Raw genomic sequence first — 15,359 nt, 5'->3', positions numbered from 1 at the left:
GCTGCTGATGGTCTTCGCCGAGGGGGACTTCCCCGAGGTGAGTGCCGGGGCCCTGGCCACGGCCACGCACGGGCTGCCGTGCTTCCCGTCTGTGCGGGAGCTGCCGAGGTTGTGTGCCCACGCTGGCCTCGCGGGGTCTCCCAGCACAGTGTGGGGTTCAACGCGGTTCTCACGCTGCCTTTGGGAGGGCGGGCCTCGATGGTACCGTCTGGGTCCTGGAGAATGGCATCTGCCTGGGAGGGTGTCACAGGGCACCCTGGGGGGTAGCACCGCCTGGCTAAGGGGAGCTGACCTCTGGAGCCAGGCTGCCTGGGTTCGAATAATGACTCTGCCATTTCCAGTTGAGTGCCCTTGGGCAAGTCCCTTACCCTCCCTCTGCCTGTGTACTTAGCGGCATGATAGGAATAGTGATGGTGCCCACCTCCCAGGGTCACTGTGAAGAGTGAGTAATACAGATCACCTGCTCCGAGCCCAATCTGCAACAGGAAGGACTCACTTTTAAACATGGCCAATGTCTTTCTTGGGAAACATCCTATTTTCTCCCCCAGTTTTGCCCCCCTCCCACTGCCCCCACCCCCAGGCTCTGCCCTGGAGGGTAAGAGCACACCAGAGTCAAGTCAGACAGCTGGTTGGCACCTTGGCACTCCTCTGGCCCTCAGTAACTTGCCTCTCTGAGCCTCAGTTTCCTCATACAACCTCATGGGGTGGAAGGAGCCAGGGCGGTGGAGAGGTGGAGTTAAAGGAAGGCTGAGAGATGACCCATCTGGTACCTGGCATGTCCTTGGTGCTCAGGCGTGTTGACCAGCATGCTCACTGACTGTCCAGGCGGACTTGCCCCGCACCCGGACAAGGGCCGGACCCACCCACCGTGCCGCCTCTCCTGGGGGCCATGGGTTCGCTTTGGCGTCTCTTCTCCCTCCTGCCTCTCCCAGTGCCCTGCAAAGCCCTGGGTTGCGCAGGCGCTGGGAAATGGATGGGGGCGGGGGCAGAAGAGACCAAGCCTAGTAACCGTGTCAGACCTTTCTTTCCATTGTGGCAGCATCGAGCTGACGCTTGTGGGTTACAGAGCTGATGTCACTTCCTTTGGCCAGTCACTTTTTTTTTAAGTTGTGAGGAATGTGTCTCCAGGCCCCCAGATGCTGCCCAGGAGAACCCAGCAATTATAGCACAGTGGGGAGAGCACCCCAGAGGGGCCAGGCCTGTGGGTCCCAGGAGAGGGGCTGGGAGGGGTGGGGCCTCACCACCAGTGTCCTGGGCTCTGAGACCAGTGTCCTTGATGGTGAGACCCACCCCAGTTTCAGAGAGGTTACAGTATGGAACTGAGCGTCTCACCGTTGATGAAATGTGTGTATTGAAGGGCACACGAGCTGGTCAAGGGGAAGGACGCATGTTTGTCAACTGCCCTTGTCTAGGCTCCTCCCTATTTAGGGGCCCTGAATTCACAGGAACCCTTCTGCCTCCAGACACAAGAGAGGCCCCTTCATTTAAAAGGAACACAAGGGCCCTAGCTGGTTTGGCTCAGTGGATAGAGTGTCATCCTGCAGACTGAAGGGTCATGGGTTCGATTCCAGTCAGGCTCGATCCCCAGTTCTGGTTGGGGCGCATGCAGGAGGCAGCCAGTCTCTGTGTCTTTCTCACACTGATGTTTCTCCCTCTGTCTCTCCCCCTTCCTTCCACTCTCTCTAAAAATCAATAGGAAAATATCCTCAGGTGAGGATTAACAAAAATAATAAAAGAAACATAAGATCTAAGCGTTGGAAAGGCCTTCATTTTACAGGTGGAGAAACCGAGGCCAGGGAGACAGAGTCTTCCCTTGGAGCACGGAGCCCAGCAGTGGCAGTGCTGGCCTCCAACCCAAGTCTCCCACCCCTGACCAGGACACTCTCCGCAGCCCCCAGTGCTCTGCCTGCCGGACCCAGCCTTCTCCTGCTCCTGACCCTGGATGCCTCCTCCTGGCAGTCCTCCAAGCCCAGAGAGCCTGGAGCTAGGAGGCTTGGGGCCCCATCTCCCAGGCCTCTTGCCTGCAGCAAAGAGCAGAGAGCAGGCTGGGATTTGGAGGGGCTTCAATGACCTTTGGCTGTACCCCAACCTGGGGTTCAGGGGAAGGGGGAGCAGAGGCTGGGGTTTCCTGGCTGACATTTATGGCAGCAACCATTCCCACAGGAGAGTCCACAGCAAAGCCAGCTGAGTCTTCCTCCACACAGGGACTGCCAGGGGTATGCTGTCCAGGGAAGCCCCTAACTCACCTCTCCCCCCCGCCTCTCTCATAGTTGTGTTGATTTGAGAGAGGAAGAGAGAGGGAGAGAAAGAGATAAAAACATCAGTGATGAGAGAGAATCATTGATTAACTACCTCCTGCATGTCTCCTCTGGGGATTGAGTCCACGATCCAGGCATGTGCCCCAACCGGGAATCAAACCATGACCTTCTGGTTCATAGGTTGACATTCAATCACTGGGTCACGCTGGCCAGGCCCGACTCCTCTCTTGAGCTATGTCCCCATTCTGTAGTGATCAATCTCCTGTCTGGGAGCCCCATGAGGGCAGACCTAGGCCTGAGTCATCCCTGCCCTGGCTGGGCCCAGGCTGGGCCCTGCCTTCCTGCAGAGGACAGCTCAACAGATAAGATTAAGTGCTATTGACATTCTGGACAGAGTGACCCTGTCTAGGGGTTCAAAGAACAAAAGGGAAGATGTAAACAGAGTCTCCAGGATAACATTCCAGATTAGGGGAAGGGTTGTGACAATTACTAATCAGAGAGGAGCAACCCAGCCCCACGTCATAGAATGGGACTTTCCCTGCTCAGTCCTGACATCAGGGGCGAGGGTTGCTGATCTCAGGGGAGGCAGGTGACTGAGAACAAACCTGCCTCCATCTTTAGCCAGCTGTCCATTATGTTACTTGGGGCAAGTCACTTCCCCTCTCTGGGCCTCAGTGTCTCATCAGGAAAATGGGGGTAGTACTGACTTCCCAAGGCCGCAGGGATCAGAGATGGTGCGGGTAAACGGACACCCACAGTAAATCCCTAGAGATTGTGGGTGACATGTTATCTCCACAGGCATTTGCAAAGTGCTGACATGTGTCTGCCTGCACAGGACCCCTCTACTGGTGAGTGGGTGGCCAAGCTCGGGTCTCGCCTGGCTGGTTTGGCTCAGTGGATAGAACGTCGGTCTGTGGACTGAAGGGTCCCAGGTTTGATTCTGGTCAAGGGCACACGCCTGGGTTGTGGGCTCGATCCCCAGTGGAGGGCATGCAAGAGGCAGCCCATCAATGGTTCACTCTCATCATTGATGTTTCTCTCTTTCTCTCTCTCTCTCCCTTCCTCTCTGAAATCAATAAAAATATTTAAAAAAAAAAAAACTCAGGTCTCACCAGGCATCATGCCCTCCAGTTACAGGCTGGTGGGGACAGGAGCTCAAGCTGGAGGGATTGACAGTGGCTGGTGTGGACACTGTCCCTGGCAACCAGCTTTCTAGGTGACGGACACGTATGTTGGACCTCACCTGCCAGCCATTTTTCCCTGTCACACTGTGAGGTGACACTCCTCTCTTTTAACCAGTGAGGACACTGGCCTAAGGTCACATGGCTGGCGAGGGCCAGAGCCAGTCCTAAGCAGTGCTCCTAGCCACCATCTCACACTGTCCCCCGCCAGGCCAAGGGCCCAAGGGAGAGGGACCTTGGACAGGCAGAGAGGCATGGGGAGGTGTGTTGGAGGCTTTTCTGTTAGCAGAGGGGGTGAGAGGTGACTAGAGTCCAGGGTGGGTTGAGCCCCTACCCCAGGGCCATCCTCAGTGTCTCCATCTGCCCCAGCTGCTGGCTGGAACTTGCCTTTTTCCCCACCCTCCCCCTGCAGCTTCCCAAGTGCCCTGGAGGACTGCACCTACCCAGACCACCGAGAAGGCCTGACTCAGAGGGCCAGTCCCAGGCAGGCCCCACCCAGCATGGGAAGTAGGGGTCTCCCTGGCTGTCTTTCCTGAGCAGCCCTCGGCAAGTGAGCAAGGCCTGGGGACACCCAGCTACAGCGGCCAGCAGGCCCCTCCGGGCAGAGGGCTTGTGTAGCGGAGTTCTGAAAACCTTGATTCCTGCATTTGTGTACAAAACCTGTCCTATATATTTATTTTTTAAAAATACATTTTTATTGATTTCAGAGAGGAAGGGAGAGGGAGAAAGAGATAAAAACATCAATGATGAGAGAGAATCACTGAAGAGATAGTAATATCAATGATGAGAGAGAATCATTGATTGGCTGCTTCCTGCATGCCTCCTACTGGGGATCGAGCCTGCAACCCAGGCATGTGCCTTTGACTGGAATCGAACCCAGAATCCTTCAGTCTGCAGGCCGACGCTCTATCCACTGAGCCAAACTGGCAAGGGCCCAAACCTGTCTCATTTCCACTCACTCTACCTTCAGGGAGAGGGAGTAAGCCCCAGGCCCGGGCAAAGGGGAATCTGTCCTGCGTGACCTTCTCTTGAGCCCAGAGAAGGCAAATCAAAAGGGCAGAAACCAGGGCCCGTGGGAGGGGACCCGGGGAAGGTGGCATTGGGCAGGGGTCTTGGTTGGATTGTGAGAGGTTGACAGGCAAAGACAACATGCTCTGCAGGCAGGCCCTGAGTCTTGTTCATTCCGGGCCCTGAGTCTTGCTCATTCCAGGCCCTGAGTCTTATTCGTTCCTTGTTCCCAGTGTCCAGAACTGGACCTGGAGGTGTTATGACTGAATGCATGAATGAACAAGCGGACGGACAAATGTGGGTTAATGTCGTTCCGGGAGGAGGGGACAGCATGCAGGAAGGCTCAGAACTGGTCCCGTCCCCTGCCCAGGGGGACAAAGATAAAAATAACAGTGGCCGGCATGTGTGGCGTGTTTATTTCGTGCCGGGCCCTGTGCTAAGGGCTCTGTGCAAGGATCTCACAGAAGCCTTGCAGCAACACGCTGTGCTGGGCGCTCCTCACGTTCCCACCTCACATCCGAGGAGGGCAGGCCGGGGGCCGGTGTCTTGTCGGGCACACACTGCTGGGAAGTGGTGGCTCTAGGCCTCAACCTCACCAGACTACGTCCAGAAACTACCACCCTCTGCCGACTCCCAGTGAGAGCAGGGCTGCATGCATTCCTGGGCTCTGGGTTGGCACTGGGGCTGCTCCCCTTCAGGAGCTGTCCTCACAACCTCCCCGTGCCCCTTCTTCCTCAGAGCTACACACCCACGGTGTTTGAGCGGCTCAGCGTTAATCTGCAAATGAAGGGCAACCCTGTGGAGCTCCAAATCTGGGACACAGCAGGTAGGTGTGCAGGGCCCCAGGAGGGACAGGGTGGAAGGAGGGGCCCAGATGCTGGGAGCCAAGCCCCACTCCCTTCCTTCTGAACCGGGGAGGTCCAGCAATCTCCAAGGGACAGGTGTGGGCCAGGATTAGGGCCCCCAGGAACTGAATCCCCCTTGCTTCTGTGCCTGTGTCCACTGCCTTCCCCACCCCAGGGCGGCCGGCCATGCCCTGGAGACAAGGAAGAGTCCAGAGCTCTATGCTCTCAAGGGGTGGACTGTTCCTGGCCTCAGCATTCCACCGTGGCTTAGCTTCTGTAAGATCTGCCTGACCTTGACCTCTGCCCTCCAGCCTCCTGGCCTTGCCCACACAAGGGGTCAGAGTCATCTTTACGTCAGAGCTCAAAGCCAACCTCAGTCCCAGCAGCCCCTTTACCTTGGGTTGGCAAAGATATCTTTGCTGGGGAACCGTCTTGCCTTTCTCCTCACCCCATGCCCCAAGTCCTGGGCAAAGCAGTCCCTCCAGGCTGGGCCACTACCTTGCCCCAGCCTTCCAAATGGTCTCACCCCGGCCAGGCTGGCACATCCTGCAGGCAGGCCAGGGGAGGAACACTGCCCCAAGGGGCACATTCATGTGGAATGGCAACCTAAGTGCCAAATTGGTGTTGGACACTGAGAAACAGAACTAGACACACAGACACACACAGACACACAGACACACACAGATACACACAGACACACAGACACACACGTACGGGCGCTCTAGTGGGATCCAGGGTTTGATGTTGGGGAGGTGTTGACAGTGGGCAGGAAATCTGGAGGGAGTGGCCACACCTGTTCTACAGGACAAGTCGATTATGACCGCCTGCGGCCCCTCTTCTACCCTGACGCCAGTGTCCTGCTCCTCTGCTTCGATGTCACCAACCCACACAGCTTTGAGAACATCTTTAACCGGGTAGGTACTTGGGGGGTGGGAGGCAGAGCCCCCAAAGCCAGGCCACACTGCTCCACCCCCACTCTTTTTTCCCCCGCTACCACCCCCTCTGGACCCAGCAGACTCTCAGAGCTCAGCAGGCCCTGGATGACATCAAGGCCAGTGCCTTTGGCATGTATACGGGGAAACCCGGCCCAAAGGTGGGCAGCAACTTGCCAGGGGTTCCACAGGGATTTGGTGGGAGGGTCTGGCCTCTGACTCCCAGTCCAGTGCTCCTCGCCTGCTCTCTACTGCAGACTCAGAACACTGACCCTGCCTGAGAATGCTGGGTGGCCCAGGGCCCCTGAATCTCCCCTGCCTGGGCCTGACCAAGGCCACGTGAACAGTCAGCTTCCAGCAGCTCTCAGCCCCCCCCCCATCTGTGTGGCTGTTGCCTCTCAGCAGTCTCCCAGGATGCCCCCCAGCTATGTCAGGGCTTCCAGAAGCTGCGCACAGGTGTCAGGGCCTCGTTGTGAATGGCGTGCTCCAGGTTTCTTCGGAGCACAGCCGGTGACAGCATTCGTAATGTTAACAACGATGGTGGCAGCATTAGAACTTACCAGGTGCCAGGCACTGTTCCGGACACATATCTATTTACTCATCTGACCCCCTTACAACCTTAGGGAGCAGATACTATTATTATCCCCACATTGGATCCCTTGCTTCAAGAAACACGTCTATTGCAGTGGTAACGCGGGGATTTGAACCCAAGCGTTCTGCTCCACGCAGTCATTCAGAAGTAATGACTGAGTGCATCTGTGTGCCAGGCACTGTTCTAGGCACTGGGGACCAGATGCGATGGTGGTGGCTGGGATGGTGCTGGCCGAGGGGGTAGTGAGAGGTGGGTGGATATTGAATCTCTTTGAAAGGCAGAACCATCAGGATTTGCAGGTGGTTTGGACATGGGTGGGAGAAAGCTACTTGGACCAGAGTAACTGGAAGGGGGACTTGCCATTTCCCAAGATGAGAAGGAGCAAGCTGGGAGTGGGGAGGTGGGAGGTGGGAGGCGGGGGCCTGGAGGACATCCCAGTGGAGGTAGCAGGTAGGCAGGTGGAAGTATGAGTCTGCAGTTCCCAGGAGAGGGCTGGGCTGGGCTGGACAGAGCCATGGACTCAGGGTGGTCACCTGGAGGGCAGGAGCAGCTAGAGGAAAAGTACACCCACAGCTTTGTGAAGGGGGTGCTGGTAAGACCCGAGAAGAACCAGGAGAGCGGGGTTTTGGGGCGCAGTGCAGACCCGGTCTTGGAGGAGGGTGCGATGATTCCCAGTGTCAGGGTTCAGGGAGGGGGAGGGCTGAGGACTCATTTTGGATTTAGCAGCGTGGAGTCACGGAGGAGACCCTTTCTGGGGGCAGTTTTGTGGAGGGCTGGGATGTGGGGAGTCTGCCCAGGACCCCACACGGGCCCCATGTGGCTCCAGGAGCTAGCCGTGTGCTGCCACCTTTTCCTGCACGGACACACAGAGCAGGCGTGCCCTCCTGGGCTGCGGATGCCAGGCTCCGGGGCTGTAGTCCAGCCTGAGTAACCTGGAGCCTCACATTCCAAAGAGCAGCTGACTCGGGGTGAGAGGCGCCCTCCTACAAGCCAACAGCTGCCGCGATCAGGTTAGAAGCTGCTTTATCTTCACAGGATCACCTATTTGCTTACATATTTTACCCCATTGAGGAGGGGGCCATGGGAGCCCTTACCTTGTAGATAGGCAGGGTTCTAGAGGGAATGGGAGCAGGGCACTGGCCCAAATCCTGCCACTTCCAGTTGTGTGACCCAGGCCGAGTTATATAGCCTCTCTGGGCCTCAGCTACCACGCGTGTATAATGGGACGGACGATGGGCTTGCTTCATAGGGACCTGGGGGGTCAATGAGTCCACAGGTGTGAAGTCTTAGGGCCTGGCACAGAGTAGGTCTCCCTGGACGTTGGCTGTGCTGATGACCGATGATCGAGCTGCGTGGGGAGCAGGAGGACAGCCCATTCTCCCCGCTGCGGAGACGGAAGTACTCCCAACGGCTAACACCCCCCCACCCCCTCCCCTGCAGTGGTACCCAGAGGTGAATCACTTCTGCAAGGAGGTGCCCATCATCCTCGTGGGCTGCAAGACGGATCTGCGCAAGGACAGGTCCCTGGTGAAGAAGCTCTGGAAAAATAAGCTGGAGCCCGTGACCTACCACAGGGTAGGAAACCCAGCCCAGGGCAGGGGAGCAGGAGAGGGAGCCTCAGGGCGTGTTGACCAGCACGGCCTCTGGGCAGGCAGTGCCAGATGTCCAGCTCCCCCGGGGTGTGGGCGAGGGAGGGATCGGAGACTGCTGGTGCTCGGAAGTGGTACCTAGAATATTCCGGAAGGTTCCGGCTGTGGAAGGGAGAACAGTGATGTGCACATCAGAGAGTTCTACCCCCCCACACCCCCACATCACAGGTGGGGGCTGAGGCCCAGAAAAGACCCCAGCTCTTCGGTCTACAGTCCCCTCTCTGCTCCACACCCGGGAAGTTAGTCGGTTCTTTGAGACGCAGAGACCTAGCCCCGAACTGAGGCGGGAAGCCGAGGAAGCCACGAGAGCACTTGTCCAGCCCGGGGAGGAGCCGTGGGGAGCCTAGAAACACTCACCTTCCGCTTTTGCCCTGGAGACTCCCAGGAGAGCCAGGAGGGCTGGGAGGGCTGGGAGGTGCCCCAGCAGCCCCACCTCACGGCATCACTCCCCATCAGGGCCAGGAGATGGCGAGGTCCGTGGGAGCAGTGGCCTACCTGGAGTGCTCGGCGCGGCTCCGGGAAAACGTCCACGCCGTCTTCCAAGAGGCCGTGGAGGTGGCTCTCAGCAGCCGCAGGCGCAACTTCTGGCGGCGGATCACCCGGAGCTTCTGCGTGCTGACCTGACAGCGTGGGCCCTCCCTGCCCAGTCGCCCAGCAGCGCCGGACGGAACTGTGCGCTGACCTCTGCCCAGTTCCCAGGCTGTCACCCAACCACCCTTCAGACCCGTGGTCAGCACAGAGGCCAGGCCCCTCGTGCTGGGGCTGAGATCCCTGAACTGAAGTGAAATCTCCCTGAGACCTGAGGAAGGGGGTTCCCTGGGCGCCCCCCTGCCCTGTGGAGGGCTAGTCCTGGAGACCCCACGCGCCCAGCCCTGGACCGCACATCCAGGAGTGGCCACGCAGCCTGGGCCACCTCGCGGCTGTTCTGGGGGCTGCACTTTCCGCTCCTTCAGGCAGGACCTGGCGGTCCCAGGACCACTCCCACCCCCACCTGGGCCAGACTCACACCTGGCCCCTTACTCCTGCCCTTCCCAGTGGTAACTGTAAGGACTAAAACAACATCGCCTGTCAGTTGTGGCACGCCTCTTGTTTCAAAATGCCTTTACACACATGTTATATGGTGGATCAGCGCCCACCCCGTGTAGGCGCTGGGGTGGAACTGCCTGGAGCCAGGCCCCGCCCTTGAACCCGCCCTTAGCTTCTTCACTTTCTTGGAGAGCTCCAGCACCATGTGTCATGGTCCTGTCTGTCTCCCAGCGGGCGGCCAGCTTCCCTAGAGCTGGTTTAGTTGGAATGTCCGGTGCCTCAAGCAGTGCCTGGCGCACAGCAGCACAGTCACAGCCCTGCCCCAGAAGGAAGTCCAACTCCTGCAGCCGGGAACTTGGGCTCTCCTGCATCTGACCACAGCCCACCTTCCCCATTGGATGCCCGGGACCTCTGACACCCCAGCCACACCGGGAGCACTAACACCCCTACCAGCCTCCAAGCCTTCGGCTGTCCCCCCCCACCTCGGCACATCCTTCCTCCCAGTCACTGCCTGTTCACCCCCGAGTCCTTCAGGGTCCAGCTCAGACGCCACCTTCTCCAGCAAGCCCTTGGATCTGCCGGCTTCCTCACCCCCACTCACTGCGCCCACACCAAGGCGCCCACTGCCTGTGTCAGCCCCTCGGCTAAGGCCCCGGACTTTCTTCCTGTGCCATGAGAGAGCCCAGCCTAGACTCCTGAAGATGACAGGTGTGGCGGCGGGACCAGGTGTCTGGGAGGGTGGAGGTGGGAGCGGGAGACCAGTTGGGCAGCTGCAGTCGTCCAGAAACCAGAAACAAGCCACCACAAGTCGAGGCCAGGTGACTCTGGGTGGCAAGGATGGACTGCCAGAAGGGTGGGGACGCTGGAAGGGAGGGAAGAATGCTGGCCTCTGCCCTGCATGAGAGACCTGCAGAGAGGCGGGGGTGTCCGGTGGCTGGTCTCCAGCTGCAGGCCACATGCAGCCATCGGGTGTCGCAGGAGGACACAGTGAGCACTTGGATACACCCGCTGAGAGCCAGGGCTGGTGTTAGGGCTGGTTGTTATCCTCCTCAGCTGCCAAACCTCTCTCTCAATTCCTCACAGCCCCACCTGGCAGGGCAGGCACAGCCTGGCACGTGGAAGCCAGGAAAGGCAAGCCCAGAGGCCAGCAAGGCTGAGAGCCACAAACCACAGTCTGCGTTTCAACTTACTGCCTCCGCCGGCCTCAAAGGGCAGAGGCAGGGACCCCAAGGCCATGCCTCCAGGACAGGCCACTCCCTGGCATCATCGGGTGGACAGGGTGGGGCACGCTCTGTGAGTCATGACGCTTCCCTCTCCCCTCTGCCTGGGCAGCACCTGGGCCCCACATCTGGGTGTGGGGAGCGGGTGGTGGCTGGCAGATCACCCCATATCCGGTCACCTTCTTTGCTCTCTCTGACCTCCTGCTCCTGTGGAAGGTGAGGACTCCTGGTCCCCAGGAAGTCATCCCGAAGCCAATGGCATAGGAATCAGGGAGTCGACAAAGCCTGTGACCGGCTGGGGAGCAGAGAGAGATCCGAAACTGACTGACTGACCACCCGCCCTACCTTCCAGGGCTTGACCTCCAAGTTAAATGCTTCTGATTAAGGTCGGATTTGAGAAAGTATGAGATCTTCCTGAGTTCAAATCCTGGCTCTGCAGTTCACCAGCTCTGTGACCTTGGAGGAGTCCCTAGGACACTTATTTGGAAAATGAGGGTGATTGTAGGACCTACCTCTTGGAGGTTGGATTAAATGAGTTCACAAAACTAGTGCTTATTCACTCAGCGTTCACTGCTACCTGGAGTTACTAACTGTGACATGAGGGTCATTATTTACTCGGCAAGGTTGTCGCAGTTTCTGCACAGCAGGAGCAAGCACGGACCTGTTGGGTGGATACTGGTCTCCTTTTCCCAATCTGGGTCGCCACACCCTAGGAGAAGGGGTGGGAGCTCAGACCCTCCTGGTGGCAAGGACGGGAGCCTCAGAGGGGAGTGAGCTTGGAGTATGAGGCTCTTTGTAAGGCCAGCTGGACCCTGTGAGGGTCATTATTTACTCGGCAAGGTTGTCGCAGTTTCTGCACAGCAGGAGCAAGCACGGACCTGTTGGGTGGATACTGGTCTCCTTTTCCCAATCTGGGTGGGGGGGGGGGGGGGGTTGGAATTCCTCAGGGTTCATGTTTGCAGAGGAGACACCAAGCCTGGCCCATGCTGAGCACAGGGCGGGGGCTGGGAAAGCGACAAGGCCGAGGCCCTTGCTTTCCACGCCTCCATCCTCCGTGGGAGCTCCGATGTGGACACAGCAGCTGGGGAGGGCAGCGTCCAATAGTCACTCGGCCGCCTTCTCCGGATACTGAGATAAACAGGATGGGAGGTGGGGGTAGGAGGACCAGGGAGGTGTTTCCCACTGAATGAAAGACAGCACTCAAAAGTTCACCCGCCGCACCCATGCATCTGAAACAGGGTTGTTCTAGGACTCTCCTGTCTGCCCAACAGAAGGGCGTCAGAGTCCTGTCTGGCCAGGCCCTGGAGGTGACATGCTGCATGACCTACCTCATTCTGTCCTTAAATCCCCACTTTACAGCTAAGGAAACAAGTGCAGAAAGCTAAGGGCAAAGCCAACAGCAGTGAGTGGGGAGCTCGGACACAGGATGAGTCACGACTCCGGCTCCTGACCTCCCATGGGCACTGGCAGGCGGCTGGACCTCCACCAGCAGAGGGCAGCAGGGCCCACGGAGAGGAGCCTTTTCCGAGGCTGGCAGGGATGCCAGGTGAGCAGGTTTGTTCCATTGCTCCTGCCTGGGGCACTTTTGGTGACATACCACTCCCCAACAGCTGTCACCCACTGAGCGGTGCCCACCCTAAAATCCTAGTGAAGAGAAAGCAGGCTCAGAATGGCCGAGTGACTGGACCATTCTGGCCAGCCTGGCATGCCGTGCTCAGTTTGTTATGGTTCTGGGTCAGAATTTAGGGTTTGAATGCTGACCGTACAATTAACACCTCCTACGATTATGATGGGCTGGAATGAGATCAAAGGAACCATCTTGGCCAAGCACTTCCCGGGGGGCCATGTCGTTACCCAGGCTTGCTTTTTCCTCTGTGCTGCACCTAGGGAGGCCAGTGGGGACTGAGGGGTCCCTGAGATTTCCACCCCAGAATCTGTGACGTTTGGGGAAATAAGGGAACCCAGGGTGTGCTCCCAAAATGTAAAGTGCTGTGAGCCGGCACCTGGGGCCAGAACTATCTTGGGGAGCTGGCAGGAAGAGGATGATCTGGAGGACCAGCTCACACGAAGCCCCAGATCCTGTGATGGGGGGCGGGAAGCTGCTGAGAAAGTTTCAAACTCCCCCCACCCATTCCCAACAGCTGAAGGAGCTGAGTCATGTGACAACGTAAAGTCATGTGACCAAGGGGTGACACCACTCAGAGCTTCCCTCTGGCCCAACAATGCCACCCTGGGCTCTCCTCCTTTCAGTTTCCCACCCCAACTCCTCCGCTACACACCCCCACCACCAAAGAAGAAGAGGAAATGGCCAGATAAAAAGTATTTTACAAATGCCATGTGCCCTAGGCCTGTTGTAGGCAGTGGGAACGGCCCCAGGAGACCAATGGGGTCAGCTCAAACCTGGGTTCCGCAACCTCGGTAACGGGGTTCTGGCTAGAAAAGAATTCAGACCCAAACTGTAGGAGAACATTTATTGGGTAAATTACAGAGGTAGAAAAAGTAATTCCTGGAAGAAATGGGCTTAGGAAACAAGTTCTAGAGGTAAAGGAGGGGCCCTTGGACTGGGGAGTGAGGAAGCTAAGGTAACCCTCACCTGAGGATGGTGGGGGGAGCAGGGAAAGGGAAAGGCAGGGGCGTGCTCCCGTGGATTTTAGGGAAGGTCCCAGGGGAAGATCGCCATAGAATATTTAGTAGCTTTCCAGGTGTGTCCATTCAGGGTTGTGATTGCCACTGATCGATTGGCTGGCACCAGGGCAGGGCACCATTATCAAATGCAGCTGTTGCGGAGGTCAGCCAGCTGGTTTTGTGTGTGGGCCGGGAGCTGAAATACAACTGAGGCATAGATGTTATCTCTAGGGAGGAAAGGTCAGGGGGTCTTGTTAGCATCTAACCAGTGACACGCTAGGGGAGGAAAAACCCGGGGGTGAGGTCCCACCCTACCAGTGCCTGTGGCTAGGCTCCCAGGCTTTCCACCCTGCTGACCTTCTGTATCTGGCCCATCATCCTTGCTCTGCTCGTGTCTAACTGCCTATCACAGGTCCATCTCTGCAACTTCCCTTTCACCACCTCCCTCCTCCTGCTTTCTGGGACCTCCCCCCAAATAAGTTCCGCTGTTTGTCGGTTCTTGTATTGGTAGCCTATGCCGTTCATTCACAATTCTTTGTTGAGCACTCACTACAAAATCCTTGTCTCCTGGTCTCTCCATCCTCTGCGCAGCCTTGCTGGGAGGCAGCATCCTTCCCTTTGGGAAGCCGGACCACCACCATCCTCTCACTCTCTCCTGACCCCAGCAGGGAGGACATCACCAACGCCCATTCCTCCTGCTCGCTCACACCACACCGCCCCCTAGGACTCTGAATCTGGGTCAAGAGACAAAGAGGGACGTTTAAATTCATTGTGATGACACTGGCAGTACTTTTTTTAAGCAAGTCTGTAGACGTTACTACATGCCAGATGGTTCCAATATTAACTCATTCAACGCTCATAACCACCCTATAACGTAGGTGTATTTACCAGCAGCCCCATTTTACAGATGATGAAGAGACTGAGGGACAGAGAGGCTGAGAAACTTGTCCGATGTGGCAAGCTAGCAAGTGACAGGTACAGGATTTGAGCCTGGGCTGGATCTATGCAGCATCCAGAGAGGGGTGGGGATGGCTAGCCGCCAGGCAGCCTCCAGGAGGTGTAAAGGGTGCTGTGATGGCTGGCCTGCTCCCAGCGCCCTCACTTCCTCCACCAGCCTTCCCATAAGGCCCTTTCCCACCCAAATTAATCAGCCTCTTCTGATATTCACACCCTCGGGTGGTTGAGATCCCATATTAAGGAAAAATGAGAAAATATTAAAAGAATAGGATTTCAACCACTCTGAGCTGGTGTGGCTCGGTGGTTGGAGCGTTGTCCCAAGGATTCCAGGGTTTGATTCCTGGTCAAAGGCACATGCCGGTGTTTCTCAGCAGCCCCATTTTACAGATGATGAAGAGACTGAGGGACAGAGAGGCTGAGAAACTTGTCCGATGTGGCAAGCTAGCAAGTGACAGGTACAGGATTTGAGCCTGGGCTGGATCTATGCAGCATCCAGAGAGGGGTGGGGATGGCTAGCCGCCAGGCAGCCTCCAGGAGGTGTAACGGGTGCTGTGATAGCTTGCCTGCTCCCAGTCCTCTCACTTCCTCCACCAGCCTTCCCATAAGGCCCTTTCCCACCCAAATTAATCAGCCTCTTCTGATATTCACACCCTCGGGTGGTTGAGATCCCATATTAAGGAAAAATGAGAAAATATTAAAAGAATAGGATTTCAACCACTCTGAGCTGGTGTGGCTCGGTGGTTGGAGCGTTGTCCCAAGGATTCCAGGGTTTGATTCCTGGTCAAAGGCACATGCCTGGGTTGCAGGTTAGATCCCAGCCTGAGGGGAGCTGAGTGTAGGAGGCAACGATCTCTCTCTCTCCTTTCTCCTTTTTCCTCCCTCTCTCTAAAAAAAAAAAAAAATCAATGAAAAATAATACTATATCCTCAGGTGAGGATTAACAAAAAAAAAAAGGATTTAAATTACTCTCAGTTTCATGGTCAACCAAATTAAATGACTTGATAATTTGCATATTTTCTTTTCCTCTATTTTTCTATGAAAAAAATTTTGCATAGTTACAATCACA

At 56.9% G+C, this 15,359-nt stretch overlaps 1 protein-coding gene across 1 annotated transcript; it reads left to right on the top strand.

Moving 5' to 3' along the window:
* Positions 1-6: 6 nt before the first annotated feature.
* Positions 7-11,252, top strand: RHOD (ras homolog family member D). Its single transcript, XM_006771683.2, has 5 exons — positions 7-37; positions 5,186-5,273; positions 6,097-6,206; positions 8,257-8,391; positions 8,922-11,252. Exons 1-5 carry the CDS (start codon positions 8-10, stop codon positions 9,087-9,089), a joined length of 531 nt encoding a protein of 176 aa, XP_006771746.2. The 5' UTR covers position 7; the 3' UTR covers positions 9,090-11,252.
* Positions 11,253-15,359: the final 4,107 nt, after the last annotated feature.

This window comes from Myotis davidii, unplaced genomic scaffold (genome assembly GCF_000327345.1).
Source record: "Myotis davidii unplaced genomic scaffold, ASM32734v1 scaffold425, whole genome shotgun sequence".
In the NCBI taxonomy this organism is placed as follows: domain Eukaryota; kingdom Metazoa; phylum Chordata; class Mammalia; order Chiroptera; family Vespertilionidae; genus Myotis; species Myotis davidii.
Note: the sequence above shows the minus strand (reverse complement) of the source record. Positions and strands in the feature narration are given on the sequence as shown.

Coding starts and splice junctions, on each gene's coding strand:
- RHOD (XM_006771683.2), top strand. CDS start 8: ATGGTCTTCGCCGAGGGGGACTTCCCCGAG. Junction 38..5,185: donor CCGAGGGGGACTTCCCCGAG/GTGAGTGCCGGG, acceptor CTTCTTCCTCAG/AGCTACACACCCACGGTGTT. Junction 6,207..8,256: donor TTGAGAACATCTTTAACCGG/GTAGGTACTTGG, acceptor CCTCCCCTGCAG/TGGTACCCAGAGGTGAATCA.